Source organism: Colius striatus, chromosome 1, assembly GCF_028858725.1.
Source record: "Colius striatus isolate bColStr4 chromosome 1, bColStr4.1.hap1, whole genome shotgun sequence".
In the NCBI taxonomy this organism is placed as follows: domain Eukaryota; kingdom Metazoa; phylum Chordata; class Aves; order Coliiformes; family Coliidae; genus Colius; species Colius striatus.
This window is the reverse complement of record NC_084759.1, coordinates 108,816,015-108,838,823: the sequence shown is the minus strand read 5'-3', so window position 1 is coordinate 108,838,823 and position 22,809 is coordinate 108,816,015. Positions and strand designations below refer to the sequence as shown.

The 22,809-nt window shown below is 45.0% G+C and overlaps 1 protein-coding gene across 2 annotated transcripts; it reads right to left on the bottom strand.

The window, feature by feature from the left end:
• Positions 1-972: 972 nt before the first annotated feature.
• GJA5 (gap junction protein alpha 5) lies at positions 973-20,911 on the bottom strand. 2 transcript variants are annotated; one of them, XM_061988675.1, is made up of 2 exons: positions 20,631-20,911; positions 973-3,816 (listed from the first exon to the last, which is right to left on the bottom strand). In XM_061988675.1, exon 2 carries the CDS (start codon positions 3,761-3,763, stop codon positions 2,654-2,656), a length of 1,110 nt encoding a protein of 369 aa, XP_061844659.1. In that variant the 5' UTR covers positions 3,764-3,816; positions 20,631-20,911; the 3' UTR covers positions 973-2,653. The 2 variants fall into 2 exon arrangements, with proteins under 2 accessions (XP_061844659.1, XP_010206285.2); XM_010207983.2 differs by lacking the exon at positions 20,631-20,911 and adding an exon at positions 15,527-15,829.
• Between the last annotated feature and the right edge of the window lie 1,898 nt (positions 20,912-22,809).

The window sequence follows — 22,809 nt, the reverse complement described above, 5'->3', positions numbered from 1 at the left end:
CGAGGAGAGCGATCCTGATTTACTCATCGTGTCTCTCTCCTAGCACCCTAAAGGACAGGCATGCCCAGGGCTGTGCATATGCCAGTTAAAAACCCTGGGTCTCCAGGACTAATTGTGCCTCTGTGCTGCATTGTGTGGCTGTGAGTACTCAGGTGACATCCTCCTTTCTGGGCTGAAAATCCTCAAACCAGGACTCCTTTAATCTTAAAGGGTACCTGCATTTTTAAACTTAGTTAAAGGTCCTTGTCCTGATGTCCTCATTGAATTCCAGTTTCATTCTTTATGCTTCCTTTCAGGGTCCTTGCTGGGACCAAGTACTTTATTGGTCTCCAGCTTCCCAGCCTGCAGTCTTGTGGGATGGGAGGTTGTGTGGAGAAAGGAAGGTAGGACAGTTCGTTTGGGCATACAGGGGTATCCAAGGTCGGAAAGAAGGAACCTGTGAAAGTCAGAGGGTGAGAGCAAGGGATGAAGTTCAGAGGAGAGGCATCGTCTGGGAGAAGAAAGACTTTTCTTTCAGCTGGGCAACTACCGTATAGAGAGCTGAGTATTCACAAACCTCTTTGCAGAGATGGCTAGTGGTGCTCAGGGAACATGTTTTACTACCCTTTTCCTGCTGAGCTGGCCTCACATCGCAGGTGGCCTCTCCGGATGTAGAGGTGTCCTAAGGGATACAAGGAGGGAGCGTTTCCATTGCAAGAAGATGGAAGCTCTGTTTTTTGGCCAGGTCTTCTCAGTCTTCCTTGGTAGTGTGGAGGCAGGCAGGGGAGCTGGAGGGGGTTCCTGTTAGCCAGTCAGTCAATCTTTTCCCGATGTCTATTATTTATCCCTCTGGCCGAGCCCTCCCCTCATCCCTGCCACTTCGGGCAATGGGAATGTTTGTGATCTCTGAGCAGTAGAGGCTGGCAGGCAGCCTGATTGCTGCTAGCAGCTCATTCTCAGCCACGTGAGAGGAGAAACATCAACAAAGAGAGATGGAATTAGAACTTTATTAGGAGAAACCTAGGCACAATTGACTAAAATTTTGTGTTAAGGAGAGCACACAGGTATTTTCGGGATTAAAAAATACACATGTATAAAACACCTTACAAACAAACAAAAATGAAATGGATTCCCCCCCTCTGTGTGTGAATATGTATGTATATGTACAGGGAATTGTACCAAAGCTAGCTATGTATCAAGAAGCAAGGATTCACAGTCCCTTCAGAGGCCCTAAGAGATGAAACAGTCCACTCATCAGCTGTTCCCCAGCCATTTGCTCACGCAGTCCTGTGTTGGGAGCTGTGGCACATCTCTGAAAAGGCAGCAAACAACAGGGAGCAGCTTAACTCTGTTTAGCAAATCTCTAAGAGGGATGTCAGCTCTGCATTGAGAGTGGGAGCTGCCTACAGATCTCACCCACCAGACTCACTGTGCAGTGTTGGGGCTCAATGACTGCTCTGAGAGGCTACAGTGGTGGAAAGAGCTGGTCCATGGGTGGTTTCTTATGCCACATGTGATAGGGACAGAGTAAAGATGATGACCTGATGGCAGAACAAGGACTTGCTGCAGGGACAAATATCTTGGCTTGCATTGGCTGGCAGTCTTGAGAGAGCAGCCAAGAGCTGAATGAAGTACAGGACCTGGAGAGGACTCTTACTCATTGCAAAAGATGTTGAAATTTTGGTAGGTTAGTAAGGAGAAGAAACAGGCTGTACCTCCTCTGCAGATAAACAGAGGATGTTTTCCTCTTTAGTTGGCAGCTGGCACCACCCTTTCAGTAGCATTCAGGTTGCTTGAAAGATGAGTTTTAAAAGGGGGAAAGCTACTTTGTTTCCATGTGATGATTCCTCTTTTCCACTAGTAAGATATCTGTTCTCACTGGAGAGTCTCAGTTACTGTTAATGGATACCTTGCTTGGAATTGATGATGTAAGCATCTTGGGAAAATTCCCTAGTGTTCATCAACTGGTCATCTAAATGATACCCCCGGGGCCGTGTGCTGCGCTGACTTAGGAATGAGGAAGGGGTTCCAACGTTAGACGTGAGGCAACTGTGCGTGGGGGACCGCAGCCATCCTTATTTATGGGGAAGAGTTATATACACAGTGTCCAAAAATTCAAGTAGGATTTACTGTATAGGTAAACTGGTATAAAATATCTGGGTTCAGGTAGAGAAAGGGAGGGTTAGAAAGAGCAAGAGCAACGCAGATGAGAAAGTTGTTCTTTCAGAAAGGCTACCAGTGTGTTTCTGCTCTCTGTGGGTGAGAGAAGCTTCAGCCCAGCATAATTGCCAAGCTGAAAAGACACCAAAGAAGATGCAAGGGGTTTGAGGTCCAGACAGTCTGTTGAATACAGTGTTGACGTGGATAGCTGCTGGGCAGCCTCAGGAGTCACCATCTGAGGATGGTGAGTCTCCAAGCCCTGTGGGTCCCTTGATGAAATTGCTGAGATATTCACATCTCCAGGTTGGTGCCTCTCTTCAGTCTGTGTCTCCCAGAGGCTGCCCCTGCCTTAAGCCATGAGAGGTGCTATCTGCAATATAATGGTCTTCACTGAAAAGGATCAAGAGAGTGTTAAAACAGAGAGAGGTTAGTGGCAAGAGTCTGGAGTCCGCTCTGTGGAAATTGTACTAAGAGTTGAGACTGCTCCTTCTCCTCATCCCTCTTTCGCAACAGGTCACACAGACAAGTCGTCCGACCTTGCCTTGCTGCTGGCACGGCTGGTCTTGCTGAACCGACGTTTCTCATTGAAGTAGTTCTCGGGGAAAGTGGGTGCTGCACATTCGTTGGCCACTTCTGGGCTCTCCATGTAGCTGGACTTAACAAAGGGCCCTTCCCCAGCAGCATCTTCCTGGCCATGGACTCTCTCGGTGGCAAAGTTGGCGGTGTTCTGCTGGGATGCCATCTTGTTGCTGAAGGGGCTGATGAACTTCCCACTGGGACTTGACAAGCACTGGTTAAAATCTGGTGGAGGTGTGTACATCTGGGACCTTTCTATTTGTGGGGCAGACTCCAGTCTGCCGGGGGCTGTGCTGGAGCTGGCTTTGTAAGACCGGGAACACCTCTCCTTGGCTTTTTTCCAGCCCAAGTGGTACAACTCAGCCAGACTGAGGAACAGGGAGAGCACTGCCACAGCCAGCATGAAGACGATGAACACGTTCTTCTCTGTGGGCCGGGAAACGTAGCAATTGACAGGGTGGGGACAAGGTGCCCGCTGGCAGATGTACAGGGTCTCCAGGAAGATCCCGTACAAGACGTACTGTCCCACAATGAAGGCCACTTCCATGGCAGTGCGAATCAAAATGCTGTAGACGTAGGTGTTCAGCAGACTGCCTCTGAGTATAATTTTGCCTCCTGATTCATCCCAGCAGGACAGTTCAGCCTTCTCTACCACGGGGCATTTCTGCTGGTAGTATGTGTCACCGCTGTTCTTCATCTCCCGGGCCTCCATTTCTGCCTCCTTCATCTTCCTCTTCTCCTCCATGCGCACCGTGTGCATCGCATGGCCCATGTACACCAGCGATGGGGTGGAGACAAAGATGATCTGGAGAACCCAAAACCGGACGTGGGAGATGGGGAAGGCCTTGTCATAGCAGACATTTTCACAGCCGGGCTGCTGGGTGTCGCACATGAAGTCAGACTGCTCATCCCCCCAGGAGGACTCAGCTGCTGTACCCAGCACCAGCATCCGGAAGATGAAGAGCACAGTCAACCAGACTTTCCCTACCACTGTGGAGTGTTTGTGGACCTCCTCGAGGAACTCTCCCAGGAAACTCCAGTCCCCCATTTCTGCTCACCAGGAGGGGTGAGGAGTCTTGAAGGGAGAACTGAACACAGCCTCTGTGGGAGAAAGGAGAAGAGAGTGGTTCTAAGGAGGGTTAGGAAATGTCCAGCTAGGAATGCATGGAGTGAAATGGTTTGTTTTGTGTCAAAATAAATGTTTTTGTTTGACCTGAAATGAATGAGGTCTGGTTTGCTGCAAACTTTGTTTCATATCCACTGAAAACAATGTGTTAAAGTTTGGGGTTTTTATTCAGCAGTCGAAACAAAAACTGATCTTTTTTTCATAATCCATCTACAACCTGTTAAACAAGCTGCCAAAACTTTGAGAGTGTGCCAGATTTATTCTTGGTTCAGAAAGTCCTTTTGCTGCAGTCTGCATATTGCATCCTCTGTGGACCATGTCATTAAAGCAGCGTTCATCTGTCTGCAAAATGTGCTCTTGGTGATCCCCTGGGAGATGAGACTGGAGTCTACAATTTAGTCTGAGCAGTGCCTTGACGCTTTCAAATCATAGAATCATTTGGTTTGGAAAAGACCTTGAAGATCATCAAGTCCAACCATTACTCTAACACCGCCAAGCCCACCACTGAACCATATCCTTCAGCACCTCAGCTATGTGTCTTTTAAATATCTCTAGGCATGGTGACTCTACCACCTCCCTGGGCAGCCCTTTCCAGCGTCTAACAACCCTCTTGGTGAAAAAGTTCTTCATAATCTCCAGTCTAAACCTCCCCTGGTGCAACTTGAAGCCATTTCCTCTTGTCCCATCTTTTGTTACTTGGCAGAAGAGACCCACCCCCACCTCACTACAACCTCCTTTCAGGTAGTTGTAGAGTGTGATCATATCTCCTCTCAGCCTTCTCATCTCCAGACTAACCATCTCCAGCTCCCTCAGTTGCTCCTCATAAGACCTGTTTTCTAGACCCTTCACCCTTCAGGGTCATTGCCCATCTCTGGACACCCTCCAGCACTTCAATGTCCTTCTTGTAGTGAAGGCCTCAGAACTGAGCACAGTATTTGAGGTGTGGCCTCACCAGTGCCAAGTACAAGCGGGACATTACTTCCCTGGTTCCGCTGGTCACACTATTTCGGATACAGGCCAGGATGCCATCGACCTTCGTGGCCACCTGGGCACACTGCTGGCTCATGTTCAGCTGGCTGTTGATTAACTCCCCCAGTTTATTTTCCTCCGGACAGCTTTCCAGCCACTCTTAACCCAGCTTGTAGTGTTGCATGGAGTTCTCATGGCCCAAGTGCACAACTCGGCACTTGGCCTTATTCAACCTCATGCAATTGGCCTTGGCCCATCTGTCCAGCCTGTCCAGGACCTTCTGAAGACCCTTCCTGCCCTCAAGCACATCTACGCAGCTGCCCAGCTTGATGTCATTTACAAACTTACTGAGGATGCACTCAATCCCCTCATCCAGATCATTGATAACAGGCCCCAACACCGAGCCCCGGGGAACACCACTGGTGACTAGCCACCACATGGATTTAATTCCATTCCTCACCACTCTCTGGGCCTGGCCATCTAGACAGTTTTCCACCCAATGCAGAGCAGGTCCATCCAAGCCATGAGCAGCTAGTTTCTCCAAGAGGATTTTGCCCATGGTTTGGACGGACGTACTCTTCATTGGGTGGAAAACTGCTTGGATATGTTGCTTTTCTGTAATACCTGCACCAACACCTGTCATGTGAAGTGTTTGCAGCTCTGGGCTTCATTTCTCAGCTTGATGCCACCACTGAAGGAGAGAAAACTTTCCTGCTGCTCACAGGTTTTGCTTCGTTTTTGCAGTGTTGCCAGTTGCAAGTGTTTCATTTATGAATTGCAAACGTTTTGGGGAGCATAAGGGCTTTGGTGAGCTGTGCTGGTCCTGTAAACCTAATATGCTACCACCTTGTCATGCCTCTCCAAAAGGGAACCGTTGGAACAAAGTGGTGGATCTTGCTCCCTTCTCTTTTCTCTAGTGCTGAGACAAAACTCAGAGTTCACATGATACAGACAAAGAAAAAAGGACAAGCAGCTCCTGGGAAGTGCTGTTTGGTAGGTGGTCTGATGAGAGGAAAGGTTTGGTGGGCTGGCAGTAAGATTGCAAATTGAAGATGTAGGAGAGCCCGCTTCAGTTTTGTTTCTGGCTCTGATAGACTGTTTCTGGCCAAGTCACTTAACCTCATGGATAAAAAGAGAACAATAGGTTTAATCCATCTTTTGTGGTTCTCTGTGAGACTGCTTGAGCAATTGTTTGATCAAGCTATACTTACCTTCACAGAGCATCACAAAGCTCTCCCTTGTGCATGAGTTGAGGGCTAGGTGCTATAAAGTGTGCAGTATTACTTTGGAGATAATATTCTCCCACAGTCACTCGTTTTGAAAATGCCCTTTTAATAAATAGATGAAAAACTTAATAATGATCATAATGAAATATTAAAAGCACTAGACAAGGTAAATCCCAAAGCTATAGAGACCAAATTGTTAAGTCTCCTTCTTTATTGTCCCTTGTCTTGTCTTTAAGAGCCAATTATTTTTACTGTGCAAAGAATGTCTGTGGAGAGTAGACACTGTTACAGGCTGAAAATTTACTGGAGCAATATTATGTAGCTTTTCTGTGAGCAAAAGCTGGAGAACAGAGAGAGACTCTTGTTGAGGGAACAATATCCCCCCTCTGGTTATGTGAGTGATATAATTTAATCTATCAGTGCACATGATGATTTATGCCTTCACTTGTTTATATGCTGTGTCCATCTGCAAGGATGGATGGGCCAAAGATCAAAAGTTTAATCCTTAAACTCCTGGTGCTGCTGAGGGCTGCCATGCAGAAGGATGAAGATTGCCCAGGGAAGGAGACAGGTAGGTGACTGCTTGCTACCTGTCAGAGGCCACGTGAGGAGGGAGAAAGGGTGTACTGGAAGCAAAGGGTGGAGTTTGGCAGGCAGGCTGCAGTCCTCCTAATGTAGATCCTCATGGCTGCTTGATGGATGCAGCAGCTTTCATCTGCTGCCAGCCCAGAACCGGAGGAGCAGTAGCACAGAAAACCAGCTAGTCTTTCTGACTCCTCTTGTCTGTACTGGTAAAAACTGGGTAATGTGTGAGTCTGTCTTCTGAAATGACTTTAGGGCAGTTACTGCATTTTGGAGAAATTAGCATACAGCTTCACTCTTCAAGAACCAAGGGATTAAATATAGGCAGATAAAGCAGTAATGGGAAATAGTTGCAGATAGTTGCATTGAAATAAGGGGGGTTAATTTTGGTTTTTTTCCCCCAGAGTGCAGACAAGGTAACCAGCTACCTGCAGTTCAATGTATGGGTGCATCCCATGTCAATATGCTGTAGCGCAATTGATTGTGTGGAATGTTCCTTCCAAAACAGTATGAGCATCAGGTGGGTGCTCTCATTCTTCCAGGTGAGTTTATGTTGTTTGCAGGTGCTCCTGTTGCTCCTTCTCTTGTTAGCTGACAGCTGCTTTTTCTTAATTCACCTCTCTCATTAGGGTAAAAATGAACAGAGTTCTCCCTGGTTGTGCCAAGGCTGAGTTTTCCTTGTGCCATGGGCATGTACAATCACAAAATAAATGCCTTTCCTCATCAGTTCTATCATGCACAGGCAGTTTGGAGTTTTACCATGGCTTGTTTTCCCTAGGGAAAGCTACTAAACCTGGACACTTGCAAATTGTAAAAATCATCGTGTACAGAACACAAAGTAAAGCAAATGTAAGTGCAAGAGAGGTCTAGAAACAAAAAGTGCTAATGGATGTGGGAATAAGAGTAATTGACCTGCCTCATCCATGCAAAAAAATTCCAAGAGAATGTAAATCAGAAGGATCTGAGGTTGACAGCCCTGAGGCTTAGCTAGATAATAGGACTGTTTCCTCTGCTCTCTCTGCTGTCTGCTCCACTGCACAGGCTGTTTAAAGGAAAAGCTGAAAAGCTGCCCAAAGATTCCTTGTGATCATCCTGCTATAGCCCCACAGAAAGCTGAGGTGGCTACTGCAAGGGAGTAGATGGCCATAGGAGAATGGGTTTGGGAAACTAAGAGAAGGAGCTTCCTTCCTAAAGTACTGTTTTTGGCTTGAGTGTCTTTTAGCACCATATTAGCAAACTATTCTTTCAATGCCAGACCAAGACCCTTCTATAGCAATAGAAGAGAACATCTAGCTCTGCTGCCAGCAAGCAAAGAAGGGTTGTTGTCACCTCCTGACAGCTTTTCCTGGCTATACAGAACTGCCTCTGATCTAGCCTTTCTCCTCGGAGCTTTACTATTCTTGGGAATTTTCCATATAGCTCCCTTTCCTCATTCCCAGACTACTGTTGCCCTCGCATGCTTTGACCTCTTGACGTGTGAGCATCTGCAGCCTTTTATATTCCTAGTTTGGACTCAGTCGGACAAATCTTCTCTGTCTCTGGCATGACTCAGCGAAAAACACCTCTGGGTATCTTTGTGGGGTCTCAGCACCTGATAGAAGACTATTGTCACAACAGAGTCATGCCTGTTCATGCAGAACAGTGGGCTGTGCCACTGCCTGGCCATGCTTTCGGCTGACAGCTTTCTGCTGGATTAACAAAGGAGCTGTATGGAGTCACGGGATCTTGGCACTGGGGAACGTGTATGTGACAAAGACCAGCGCTGCCTGGCACCAACCCAGCAACGTGTCTCTCCTGGCTTAATCATCATGCTACTAAAGCTGGGGAAAACCAAATATCACACTGTAGACCAGGCGTGAGGTCTGCTCAGCTCTGGGCTGCTTTGTGACTGCCAAATTCCATGATAAAAATACCCCAGGGGGAAGGCACCTGCTAGTATACCAGGCTGGCTCGCCAGACATGGGCTGCTCTTTGCCGTTCCGTTTTTCCTGCTACCTTTTTTCTGCGGGAGGGGAAGCATCCATTGCTCTGAGCTGTTTTCTCCATCCTCCTGGTGACGCTGCATGCTCTAAGGGACAGACAAGCATTTGGCATTGCTGCTGCTTGCTCCGGCCACCGCGTTCATTCTGGTAGGACTAGCCAGGGCTTTGAGGAACAGCTAGGAAACTCACACTAGAGAGCCAGGAGGTCTGTTTCTGTGCAATCATCTGCTTTATATGAGTTTATTTCCCTGGGGGTTGCTAGGAAGAAAGTTTTCCCCTCTTTAGAAGACAGGCGAGACTATCAGCGGTGATATAAATAGCTGAGCTCGACACTTCATGCTAACTTTTCCCACAAGGAAGGTGACAGGAGGTCACCATCTCTGCAGGAGGTTTCTAAAATAAAGTGGAGAGCCTGATTATAACACTGTTTCTGCTCTCCCTTGCTGGGCTCACCTCTTGGACCTTGGAGCCCTTGGCAGGTCCCAGGGACACATGGAGAGGCTCTCCGAGGAAGGCTTCTTTGTGTCTGTGGAGCATGGTTCCCAAGGACATGGAAACTTAAAGAAAGCCATTGTATTTTTGCCCAGTCTATGTGTGTGATTCACTCAAATGGATACAAATGTGTGTATATGATAGTTAATCAGATCTCCCGACAAACTGGAAGGCTGGGGGCCAAGGTGTTTTGAAGAGGTTCACACACCAGACATGGGACTGTGTGTGAAGGCAATGCAACAAGTCCATCCTCTCTGAGCTGCTGAATGGGGAGGCAGCTGTCTCCTTTACAAGGTACACGAGAAGGGACAGTCCTGTGCAGTAGAGCATCCAGGCCAGCTGTGGCATGGTCAGTGCCTAGGAATTGTTTGTGGCCATCCTTCCTCTAGTTGTGTCACCCTGTACCAGGTCCAGGCCAGCACAACAGATAGCTACCATGGCGACTATGTGGCCACAGGTCTTTCTCCCTGAGTGGACAACTGTCAGGTTGCAGCCAGACCTGAAGTGGTCCTTGCACTGCAAAACTAGCCCTTCACACATGTAGAGACTTGGGAAGGACATTTCCAGCTCTGCACTGGGGGTTGAGGCTGCTTTGCTACACAGGTGTACCTTCACTTAAGGATCTCCAGTCCCCTGTTAGCAGCAATCTGATCATACAGAGCAAATGTTGTCCTCTTTATCTTGCAAATGGTGGTCGCTGGGGAACAGAAAGATCAAACTACTTATTTGACGTCACTATGTCAGTGGCAGTCTGGGATCTGAGCTCAGGGGTTGTGACTTGCAAAGTTGTGTCCTTTTTTTCTGTGCAGCACCGTGTCTTAGATGTGGTCATAGGGACACAACACTGCTCCTACAGCACAAGAACTTCTGCTCCTACAGACTGCAGCCCTCCTCGCCTGTGCCCCAGGACAATACTGTCCTGGTGACCTGAGAGAAATCCCTCTCACGCTACCTTGCTATAATGGGTACACCTGGCAGAACCAGAGGTTCTCCTTTCTTTTTTTCTCTCTTTTTTTTTTCCTTGTGCTTTTCAAAGAGATGAACATATTGTTATTGCTGGCAGAGCCTGCAGCCATGGTCAGGGCCCAAAAGAAAGAAGCAACCTTTTTGGCATACATATACGGTGCTCCTTTGTTGCCAGGACCTGATCAGGAAGTATTTTAGGGGCACATGGCTTATAACACTAAAAGATGAGTAAAGTTAGAAATGCACTGTCTGGCATGGGTGTGATGCTTTGAATTCCAGAGGCTTTTCTTAGCTTTGTAACATAAGTGGATGCTAAAACCCACCTCAGCAGGTATCTTTTTGTTCACTGTTCGCTGACATCGGCTCCTTCATGTGTGTATACAGCAGATAAGCAATGACCTATTTGGCATTTTTATCCAAGCAACATCCCCCTGGCTTCATATATGCACACATCTGCTTATGGTAATTTTCTGCCTGAAATAGGCCAGTTCCTTAGCCAAATTTGTAATCTGCACATAGATCTGGACTAAATAGATTTGTCCTTCTTTATGCTTAAAAAATTTAAATCTGATATGTTTGCATATGTTGCTTTCCAGTTCCTTGGGTTCAAAGTCCTGTGCTAAAACAGTATCAGTCCAGTGCTCAAATCTAACAAGAGAGGCAGAGTTCTATGTGAACATCTCCAATGTTTCTCATCTATCTGCTCCTCCTGAGTTCGCTGCAATTTCTAGAAGGGTCCTACTGGTATCCAGGCCACCAGCCCTGCTCGCAGTTGCAGACAGCTTGCTATTCCTTGATGAGGTGTGCTTTCCCCCTCCTCTCCAAATGTGGAAACTCTCAGAGTTCACAAAAAAGAGAGTGGGTGAGAAGATAAGGGAGTTGAATGACCTGTCACCTTCTGCACACACACAACCCTGACGCACACAAAGACACAGACAGAGGGAAATCACTCAACACCTCCAAGTGCATACATCAGAGATGTGCTACACACAGAGATGACAGTATTATGTAGAATATTTTCACCTGAAGTGATGGCGGAAGCCACAGACTTCCAGTTAGCTGGATTTTTATTATTTGCCTATCTAGGACATCTAATGATATTCTCATCCAGTCCTTCCCTTTGCCAGAGTCAAATTGTGCTTTCATATATCCAAATATTAGGACCAAGCTCTGCATGATGTAGATACGGAGACCAAGACTTTGAACTGAGATGAGTGAAGCTGAGGAATGAGTTTGTCCCACTGTGTTTGAAAAGTCTGCATCAAATAGTTACATGACACTTGTATCCAGGCTTACACTTAGCACGCAGGGAGCATCCTCTAATTCTCTTGGGATTCTCTCTCTTTGCCTTGGAGAAACATGGGTCCTTAGAGAGCTCAACAACTGTGACAAAACCAGACTTGGGAAAAGATAAATGGAAGCTCACTTGTGCTTTTTGCTAGGAAAAAAACCCATCAATTCTCTCTCAGATGTAAGTGCTGGAAAGAGGCTGATGGATATTACTCAGTATACTTCTTAACTAACAGGATGAAGATCATCCAGTTCAGGAATACAAACCTTGGTGCTCTTTCCAGTTCCTTTGTCTTTACAGGAAGAATCTGACCTACATACATTTGTAGATGATGTTCGATTGGGCAGTACTATATACAGGAGAGAGAACAGCCAAACAGGGCAGAGGGAGCTTTGGAAAGCAGAAACATGCTCAGAAATCTGGAGACTGTTGTAGTAAAGCTATTCCTGAGATCTGCTAAGAGAAGCTGACCTTAAGCAACGCTTAGTCGGTGGGGGAAGCTGATATAAGGAGACGTGGCAGTGATGGCAGGCAGCATGTTTGGCCTGATACAGCAGCAAAACCCCATCAATGTGATTTTGGGCTGCTTCATAAACTGCATGAGAGGCAACTTGTTATAGCGTTGAAATAAAACAGACTGGAGATGTGGTGGAAGGAGGAGGCTCTCATTCAGACTTTTCCCATTCTTTCTTGTCTCTGCTTTCCCCAGTATCACCCTGTCTATCACAACTCTGCTGTTCTCCTACAGCCAGCCTTTCCCCACAGAGCCTTGCCTCAGCTTTTTGGCAGTTTTGGCCAGTTAACTCTCTATGGCACCCAGATTGTCAATGCTTTCAGCTTTAGAAAGTGGAAATTTTCAGTGACTACCTACTTCCCACTCAGTACTTCTTTGTCAAATCTCATTTCTTCTTCCTTTCCAAAAATCCCTAGGATTCTCCTCACACTTCACCCTCATTGCTGTATTGTTACTTAATTTCTCATTTATGCTGAAGTCTGGCTATAACTCGTGAGTGGATTATTTTGTAGACTCGGTGTATGTACATATATATGCCTGCCCCACCCCCTCTCTCCCAAACAACCAATAATAAATTTGCAAAACACAGTAGTAGGGAGTTAGGAAATGCCAGAGTTACTGTTTTCAGTTATCTCAATTCAATCTCTTTGTGCCTGTCACTCATAGCTACAAGTCTTTAAGCACATCCTCACATTGTCACCTCATTCTTTGCACAGGATGCCTGCATTTTTCTGTGCCAGCCTGACTGGGGCTTTCTTGAACAGCAGCTATTCAATGTTTTGTTTTCTCCTCATTGTTCAGTGGGTGGTCCGTACCTCATTTACTGTACATTATTCAAGTCCAGTTCTAAAGACAGAATTATTAGTTTCCTCATGGGTTTTCCTATGGCTTTCATCACAACAGTAATTTATTGCTTCACAGTTATTCATTTACTTATTTTCATAACCATCCAGAGGTGAGAAGCTGGTATTAGATCAACTTTAGGCAATGACTGATTAAGATAAAAAATGTTCATTGATTCTGGAAGCTTTTTGGAGATTTTTTTTTTTTCAGCATGCTTAGCACTATATAACATATGTTCAAAACAGAGCTCTATCTGATTCATGCTGGAGAGGGAGAATCTATCACTTCCCATGAGTTGCACCACATCTAGAAGTCAGACATCCAGAAGGTGAGGGACACACACCACTGAGGGGCTACTTGTGAAGGAATGTGGCTTAAGTAATTTGCCCCATCATGACAGAGGAAATTGGAGTAAGAAGCAAGAATTAACTCCGGTCCTCTTGGACAGCTTTGTCTGATCTGAAACTGGAAATACTTTTCCTCTAATCCTACTATGCCTTCCCTTGTTCACCAGACATCTGAATGCAGCTGAAGACCCTGAAGCTCTGCAGAAGTCACTCTTGCTATACTGCTTCCCTTCCTGAGTGATCCTGTGCCCTGAACAAAGCGTCTGTCAGCTCTTCTGCTTCTAAGGGAGAGCAGTTTCACGTGGAAATTCTTGATCATTCTTAAGGCATGTCCATAATGACAAAAATAATGAAGAAAGATGAAAATGTGAGTGTAAACCCCTTAGTTCTTACACAAAAAGCCACTACATCCTCTTTAGAGAGATTTAGAAGCATGCATATCTGTGCTCATTACTTACTGTGTGGCATGGATATTTCTTTGTTTCAGGAAAGAGCTGGCATGCTACAGTATTATTCATAGAGAGATATCTGTTGCTTATCAATAGCTATAAAACGACTTCCCCTCCCACCTTTATGAATTCTTAGCCCAAAGACTGACTTTTCTCTGGCCTCTCCTGGGAACTATTTCTAATTTTAAGCCTCTGTCCTCGTGCCTCATACAATAATACCCGAGGTGAGGAGCAGTCTCTGAAACGTGCTGCTAATGACATGCTGTAGTGCTGAATTACTCATTCCTTCTCGTCTATTTTCAATGCTGCCAGATAAGTAAAAAACACAAGGGCAAATGTACAGAATGCACAAAATCTGTCTGAAGGTTGAAAAGCAAAGAAACCTAGGGTATGAAGTTCTGTGTTTTCTGGCAAGGTTTAAATTTTTCATGTGAAAGCCCGATCTACTAAAATATTGTGATAATATATACTGTTGAGTGGAAAAAAACCAACAACCCCAAATAGTTCTAGTAGCAGGAATACTTAACATAGTTCCCAAGCGACCAGAGCCTGATGAGTATTTTAAACCCTGAAGCCTCAGGAATTCTGCTAAACTACATTTCTATTCCTAAGGAAAGCAGGAAAGAAAGTTAGAAATCTTCTGCACTCTTCTCAGAGCAGATTTTGAAAAGACCAGCAAAGACAAAATTCTTTGGCTTCTGGTACAAATACTGAATATTGCGAGGCTTCTGAATAACAGTTTAACTTCTTCCTAGCTGCACACACACATATTACATGCATTAAGTTCTTTAGCCTTAAAGAGAGGATCAAACAGGCAGCAGAAAGGAAAAGCTCTCACATATACTGCTTCACTGAGGTAGTTTGTTAGGATGGAGGAAGGGTTCAACAATTAAGGCTAACTCAGCCTGTGACTCGTTTAGCTGAGGCTTGTCCAGAAAGGCTACTTACATGATCCTCTCATGGTATTTATGGTACTTTAGGGGCAGAGGAATTGCCTCAGTTTACTTGAGCTGTTAAAACCAGCATGCCACAAAGCTCATTAGATACAAGAAATGGACAGTAAAATAACCCTTAGGAAACCAAAGCAGTCACCACGGATCAGAGGTGGCAATTAGCAGACAACCTTTAGACTTGTTGCTGTTGCTTCTTTCCAGGTGGGTGTACAGAGATACTGTGTTTTCAAGTGAAAAAATGCAGTAGCAATTCTAGAAGTATTAAATCATGGAAATGCAAATGAATATTATTTCAGGTTCAAAAAGGGGAAAAAAAGTTATGAAGCCAAATAAAAAGAAGAAGCAGCAGCTTCTAGTAGGAGAGAGCATTTGTCCCTCCAGGTCTACGTGCCTCTCTGCTGAGGCTGCCCTGGGCAGTGTTGGGATGGAGAAGAAAGACATTCCCTCCATGGCACAAGCAGTATGGGTGACTGGGAGATACGAGTAAAACACATCTCTGCTTTTGAGTTACAGTCCCAGGCTTCATGTCACAGACCAGCCAGGATGCAATACTCTCAAGGAAAAGTAACCGCAGCATTTTAAATCCATCCCATGCGCTCCAGAATACAGGCAGTTCACTCAGACACTTGCAAAGTGTTTATGCCCCGAGAACCTCTCATAGGTAAGAGTTCCCTTCACCACCCTCCCAAAGCAGCCTGACAACATGCTGAAGTGGGATCCAAGACAAACTGCAATTTGTACGTTACATTGTCTGAAGATACTGGGGGCTCTTATCCTGCTTTCCTGAACACTGAAATGTATCGGTGCCCGTGTTCATCGCAGGGAAGCTTCCTCATCATTTCTGTTGCTGCTTGTGGCAAAAGGAGTTTAATTTTTAAAATGTCCCCAGCACATCTTGTTACTAGTGGGAATGATTTGGAGAGAAACTTAAATATAAAGCAAATTTCTGAAGTTATCTTTTCCTGCCTCACGAAGTCCAGCTCTCTCCTTGTGCTGTTTTCCCCTTGGGTGTAACAGCTTGATCTATCAGAGCTTCTGCAGTTCTTTTATTTCCCCTTCATGGTTACTTACCTGGCTTCTATTATCTCGTCTTCTATCTCCTTTCTTTGCTTTAGCACTTTTCCTTTCTGAAGTTGAGTTGGACTCCTTGTTCTTCTCAGTTGCTTGGTTTTATTCCTTTAATATGGTTCTCTCTCTCTTCCTCTCTTTTTCTCCACCCCCTTTCTGTGTCACTTGCTGTCTTCCTCATTGCCTCTCTGCCTTTCCCTCTCTTCTTTCTTCACCTACTTTTCTTGTCTCTCTCACCTCTTCCAGCTTAATCTCTCTTTTCACAAACCTAGTTTCCTGTTGTTTTTCCTTTAAGGACCATGCATCTCACTTCCCTCTCTCCCTTCTCAGTCTCTCCCTGTGCCATCCTCCCCATGCCGACAGGATGCACTCCCTGCCAGCTTAGCCCTGTCCCTTCCAGTTGCTGCTGCTACTGCTTCTTGCACCTCCTCCCCCAGATAACATGCTATGCTGGGAAGCTTTTTCCATGCAAGACAACTACAAAAGACGTTTTTCTGACTTGCTCTAGCTTGATCTGGCAAAGAGGAGCTCATGCGGAGCAGGGTCCTCCACCTCTTCAAATAACTTGCTCTGCTGGCTTGGACCAGGGCCCCAGCACAGCTGCAGCCTTGTCTCAGAGGGCACCTGATACTTCCCAGGAAAGTTTTACAGACACCCTTACTGATAGAGAATAACTGACCTGTCAGGAGAGGTTTTTTTTTGACACTCCACCCCTCACCTCCCTGCATGCAATCCAAGCCCTTCTAAAAAATGCTTTTGGCACATCAAGTGTCTGAAGGTCTTAGATTTCATCTGTGTGTCAAGTACAGTCTCTGGTTCTTGCATATCAGGCCTCAGAGAGGAGAATGAATCAGAGATGCCTTCTGGCTTTGATAAAGGCTGGTCTTAAAGAACCAGTGTCACGAGAGTGAGATTTGCACAGAAGACTCTGCTACCCTGAGAAATGGCTTGCTGCACACAAGCTTGGGCAGGTGTCCCTCAAGCAATTGGTCCCGGGCTAGATATCTCCTACCCAGAACAGAATTGCCCAGTGATCCCTAGGCAGCAGCTACTGTAAATCATGGATCAAAAGCAGTCTAGGGACTAAAACACAGGGCTGTCAGCTCTTCTAATCTAATCATTGTTCTCCCACTAATTTAGTATCCCCTTGAGTCACGAGATTGAATGCTGGCCTAGGGACACACAGGGACAGTGCTGTGCAGAGGCTGCCCCTGCAGGCATGTTCCATGTGGACATTCTCACTCTAAAGTTAAGACTGCAACTCCTTTTCAAGAGGGCCGAATCCTTACTGATTTTTAGCACAGAAAAAATAGTGGATGATAAATTCCTATGGCAGCTCAGTAAACTCTAGGTATGGAGAAACCCGTAGTAATTTGCTGCTTCATTGCTAATTAACTTTATTGAAAGGGTTGCTGTGACTTCAAAGAAAATGGGAACATTTCTGGAGTTGTTTCTCCCTCTCTTGCCTAGCAGTTGTATAGCTGTGATGGAATTTCATAAGGAGGAGAATATCACTGTGTTCTTTTGTCTTTCTGGAGTAATTTCCGTAAAGCATTATTGTGTAAATCCCTGTTGATTTTATGCCAGCCAAATTGTCAAGGACATCATCATAGAAGCATCCAAAAAAGGTGTTAATAATACAGATCTAGCTCACAGATGGCTTTGGGATAGGCTAGCTAAGGCTTGTCAAGTGTTTCTCATGTGCTATAGAGAGGCAGGTCCTGCGAGTGAGCTGTCTGAGGTGTAATCCCCTCCCTGAGTGGCTGACACTTTGCCATACACTCGGAGTGATCAGGTTGGAGTCTCCCTGCTCTCTTCTTTTTGTTTCCTGTCCCAGTATTGTTCCTGGGTGACATACTCATTCTCCAATAGACATAATCTCTGAATCCAGCAGATACGGCCTAGTTCTGTTGAACGAATGAAGGAGGGGAGGTTTCTGTCCCATATATGTATATGTGATGCTGGCAACAATTTGATTTTTGATGTACAGAAAGGAAATGAGTGAAGGCAGACAGGGGGGCAGAAGACAGAAAGGCGAGTAGAGATGATGTACAGATACCTCGGCCAGCCCCTTAATTTGTCTTCTTTACTTTGCTGCACTCTACCCTCTTCAAGGGAAAGCAGAAGTGTCATGGCAGCTTCTCCAGCTCCACAGCTAGAGAGCTGTTTCACCCACTGGTAATCTGTGAAGAAGGGTTTTTCCTCCCCTCCCCAAGAGACTGCTATGCAAAACTTGTATGACTTGAGTGAGGAGAGCAAGTGGAAGAAAATGCTTCCCCAGATAGTGGGAATGAGGAGAACAGCTGACAGCTTACCATGCTCAGCTTATGGATCTCAGCAGTTTATGGTGCTGTGGAAAGGATTTTGAAGGAAAGGAGAAATAAAGCCAGGAGGTGAGGGGAAAATAGGACAACATATACCATCTTTTAATCAAAGGTAAATTGCTTTCCTGGGGTAAGATTCCTGACTCTCTGTGTAAAGGAAACATAGTAAACTGTATCTTTCTGGACTTCAGTAAGGCATTTGATATGGTGTCACAGAAGAAGCAAATCAGTACAGAAGATTCAGCTGAGGAAGGCAAGGATTGTTAGAGATATTCTCAAGCTGGTAAGACTGACAGAGACACCAGTTCCCTAATAGGTTCAAGTTATCTGTACATTGTTCAAAGATTGCTCTTAGGACTGATCTTTTTAAATATTTGTGTAAGTTACCTTGGCACTGAGAGTACAAATGATAATGAAACCTTCTGATGGAACAAAGCTTGGAGGTATTGTCAGGGCTGAGGTGGATTCTAGCACTAGGAGAACTAAAGGCTCTTTGAGACTGGAGTGGTCGAAATGAGGTTAAATGGGAGAGTACAAAGCCACACACTAGGAACTTGCTGCTCAGAGAGTGACAGGAATCTCTCTTAGCAATTGAGAGTTCCTAGTTGACAGGACTGAGATAGGGGAAGTCCTGCCCCCAGTTGCAATGAGTGAGATTAATGTCATCCAAGAGGATGTGAGACCCCACCATAATAGTGTGTGCAGTGCTGCTCACCCATATTCAAGAAAGATATTTGGCCTGAAACAGGTGCAAAAAAAGGCAACACGATCATAAGAGGGATGGAGAATGTCTCTTGACCAAGAGTATGTTTACTCATCATCACAGGAGTGACTGCAGAGAGATATTTCAGATGATTTGAAAATAGATGTAGTACTAGTTTGAGCTTTTCTGTGTTAATTATTTTGCACTGAACTTCATGCTAGTGCAGCTATCCAAAGTAATTAAAACATGGTGTGATGTGCCTGCAGCATGAATAGTATAAGGGAGCCTAGTTACTTAGTTTGGCAGAACAAAGGTTAAGAGAGGAGATATTTGCTGCCTATAAACACATTTAGGAATTGGGGGCTGGGAAAATAAGTTCTGAGGATAGAGAAGAGCTACACAATCTAAAAGACAACGTGGCACAAGAATAAATAGATATAAATTGGCCATGAATGAATTTAGGTTGGAAATCAGAAGGTTTCTAAGCAACAGAGCAGAGAAGGAGGTGCTGGAACAGCATTATAGTAGCACAAGTGAGGGCGGAAACCTAATGAGATTTAGGACAGAGCTTAGTAACTTTAGCAAAGGCCATTTGTTTTGTACTTGGTTATTCAAAGGGATTGAACCTGATAAGCCAAGAGGTCCCCTTTTCATTCTATTTCCTGTGCTTGCCTTATTACCTTATCAGAACGGCTCCCTTTCACACAGAAGCAGTTATATCCTGAACAGAGTTTGTGTGATGAGTTTTTCAGCATTGATCCCATGGATATTTAATGGAGGATTCATTCTGTGTCAGGGATTTAAACAAACAAACAGAGCAAGCTGACAGAATGCACAGAGGAAGTTTGTAAATATGAAGTAGTATAGAGGAGAGCTCACATATGAATGCTTCTTTGCACAAAACAGATACTCTTAGAGCATCTGGCTTTGCTGGAAGGCTGTTTCAAATGGGAGTAGATGCTCTCCTGAGGTTTGAGAACTTCAAGAGACAGTCTGAAGGGAAAATGTCTTGTACTTTCCTGCCATTTCTGAGGAGTTTGTGCTTGAGGATGATATCAGGTTTACTGCACTGGGAAACTTCAGAAAAAAGCACCACTCAACGGTGTTTGGGATAGAAACTTCACCTCTGATGCTTGGCAGCAGCACTACACTTATTCCAGTCCTTCTTACTGTCCCATACTGGAGAGGCAGCTGTAGTACCTTCTCTAAAGCACCAACGGATGCTACCTTCCTCGTGAAACATTTTGTATAAAATCCCCGTGTATGGATATGGTTGAAAGAGAAGGAGGGAGAGAGGGGGAGGTTCTCTGGTATGCATTAGACCTCTGGAGACTGTTGGAAGTTGTCCTCCAGTAGGAGGCAAATTCAAGGACAGGCTCAGTCCAAGGGAACAGGAGTAGTATGAGACGATGGGCTCCAGAATGAGGGGGAAGAGTTTTACGGTCACAGTTTCTTATTTAGTAAAAAAATCCCAAATGGTTCCATTATAGATAGATGTTCTTGCCTTCCCAGCCCAGAGTACCAAGCCAGCATAGAGTGAGTAAAGAGGAAACGAGAAACAGCAAGGTGATAATGTCACTGTGCATCAGTCTCATTTGCCAGTAAAGATTTCAAATGGGAAAACTAGACTAGGATTTCATCCCATTAAAGATTTCATTCACTCGGGAGAAATGACCATCTATCCCAAAGTAAATGCTTAGTTGTCAGCTTTATGTTACTGGAATTAAAGCACACATTCTCACAGCTACTGCTTCCACTTCTCAACTCTGCAGCATCTCTGAGTAATTGAGAAGTGTTTTGCAGATGATAATGTAATTACAGTTCCTCTGAACACTTTCCTTGCTTTACAGGTGAAGGAACCAAACCATGGAGAGTCTAAAGAATTTGCCCAAAGCATCAGCCAGTGGTTTTCAAGCAAGAAGTCCTCATCTTACCTAGCCACCAGGCACTCATCTTGTCCTGTAAACGTCCAGCTAGATGAATTGCTGCTTTACAAAAATGTACCTATATATCTGTATGTATACATGTGTATACATCTATGTTTCCCAAAGTGAGAAGGAAGGAAAGAATAGACTTTTACCTCTTTCTGCAGAGCCTGCACAGGTAGACTGAAGAGCAGGTGAAGTTGCCTGAAGGATGAGCTTTGGCACAGCCCTTTGGTCTTGCTGGAGACCACCTCTCTGTTAGTGTTCAGCTCCCAGAAGAGATATGTGTCTGAAGGAGGACGCTCTGGACAGGGTAAGCAAACCCGAGTCAGCTCCCAGGAGCTCAGCCTCCTGCTATGGTCTGACACTGGCTTACTGGCTAGAGAGTCCCTCAAGCCTGGAGGACTGATGCTGGGGGAGACTAGCTCCTGAGCTGTTCCTGACATGCACTGGCAGCTGTCTGCCTGTGCTATTCTTTTAAAGAGTCTTCATGGATCAGGATAAAAATGTGATCTTACGCAGGCGGCATTGTAAGCACAACTTGGCTCAAGTTCAGCTCTTCCTTTGGCTCCCAGCTACTCTATTTTTATTGAAGGAATTTGAGGCTATCAGAAAGGAAGTCAAATTGTTTTAGGAAAACAATAGAAAGGCAACTTGAATTTTATTAGTTTCCTGCCCAGGGCCTGGGACCAACTTGTCAAACTTATTAGAGCAATGGCAGAGTTATTTATTTAAAAGGGCTAGCGACAAGACTCACAATTTCATTCCTGTTTAGGCCTCAGTGAAAACAAAGGAAAGACATAATATCTGAAGGGAGCAGATGGCTCCCCTGGTAAAGGGTGCAAGTCAAGTTGGCCTGTGAGCCGTTAGTGGTGTTCACCAGTGCAACGGCTTTTGTGGGATTTTGTAACTGAGCGAATGCCTGGGCTTGCATTCCTACACGAGCCCCATCACCCCAAATTCCTTATTGTGGCTCACATTTTCAAATGGAAGCCTCACACCTACAATTACAAATTTGTCAGGAGAAGGTCTTCATTTAATGCTACTGAAAGGAGTGAAACAACATGGCAGGTCTGCAGAAGAGCCAGGAATAGATCCCAGGTGTCCCTGATTCTGTTGGACTGCTGAAGCCCCCTGACTATAAAAAAAATATTTATATCCTTCAGAAGCAGCTGCAGTCTGCTTCCCCATTCAGCTACCCCAAAGTAGCAGTGCCATTAGGTCACTGAAAACACACTGGCATGCAGCTGACGAGAAGAATGGCCAGCCAAACTAGGAGATTCACATGCAGAAAGTGTCAGTGCTGCCTGAGCCTTTCTAAGGAGTTTCATCTTTTGCAAGGAAACAAGAAGAGACTAAAACAAGTAATTGAGACGCATTTACAAATTCTGCTTAATGCAAAGCCACATCCCTTTTTTTCTGAGGGCTCTCTGCTAACTGAGTGTTTAACCTGCTTCTGGGACCATGTAGGAAGAACTCATCTCTCCTTTCAATGCTGCAGTAGTAGTCTCTATAAAGTCAGGCAGTGAGCTCACAGAGCCACTCACATGAGCTTTGAGCAACTTGGTAACTGCTTCCCAGATGAAAGGAAGAAGAACCCACCTTAAAAATTACCTTCCTTCTTCTCATTAGTGTGACTAAAAGTGAGAATGCAAAGCTACACTTTGAAGCCTAGGACAATACTTCATCTTGTATAGACAAGTAGTGGAAGATCTTGGTTTATATGTTCCTTTTAATTTAACCGGGTTAGATGCTTATAAGAGGGTCAAAGTGAGCCCTCTTGAAGGGCCTAAGAAACTGGGTCTTGATAGTTTTAATGCAAATGCAAGTCTTGCATTTATTTAAGGCATTCTTACAGCTTTCTCTAATTTCTCTCCCTTTGAGATACTTCTTTGATAAACAAGCCAAAGAAGCACACAGAAAGTTGCAGTATCCCAGATTGTTACAGTCTGTAGGTGTTTACTTAATTTTAAGTACATTCTTGAGTTGCATTTATTTCAATGAGACTTAATAGCCTGGAAGTTAAGCATGCTATATTACCAGCCAGGCCAGCTTTGCTGGGGCAATTCTGAGGCAGAGAGGAGATAGTCTATATACTTCTTAGTTGTCTCTGCTGTAAGGGATGCCATGTGCAAAACACATGGTATTCTGGTAGTGAAAAGTATTTTATTTGCATTCATTTGGAATCCATGTCATCTGGAGTGGTATCATAATTATATCATATCACTCAATTTGTGCTTTGTTCTGGTAGGTAGCCTTTCAACCCCAAATGCTGTGAGAGTCTTTTTGTCAGTCATTCAAGACGGTTGGGCTTTTGGTAGTTCCCGAGGCTGG

Coding starts and splice junctions, on each gene's coding strand:
- GJA5 (XM_061988675.1), bottom strand. CDS start 3,763: ATGGGGGACTGGAGTTTCCTGGGAGAGTTCCTCGAGGAGGTCCACAAA.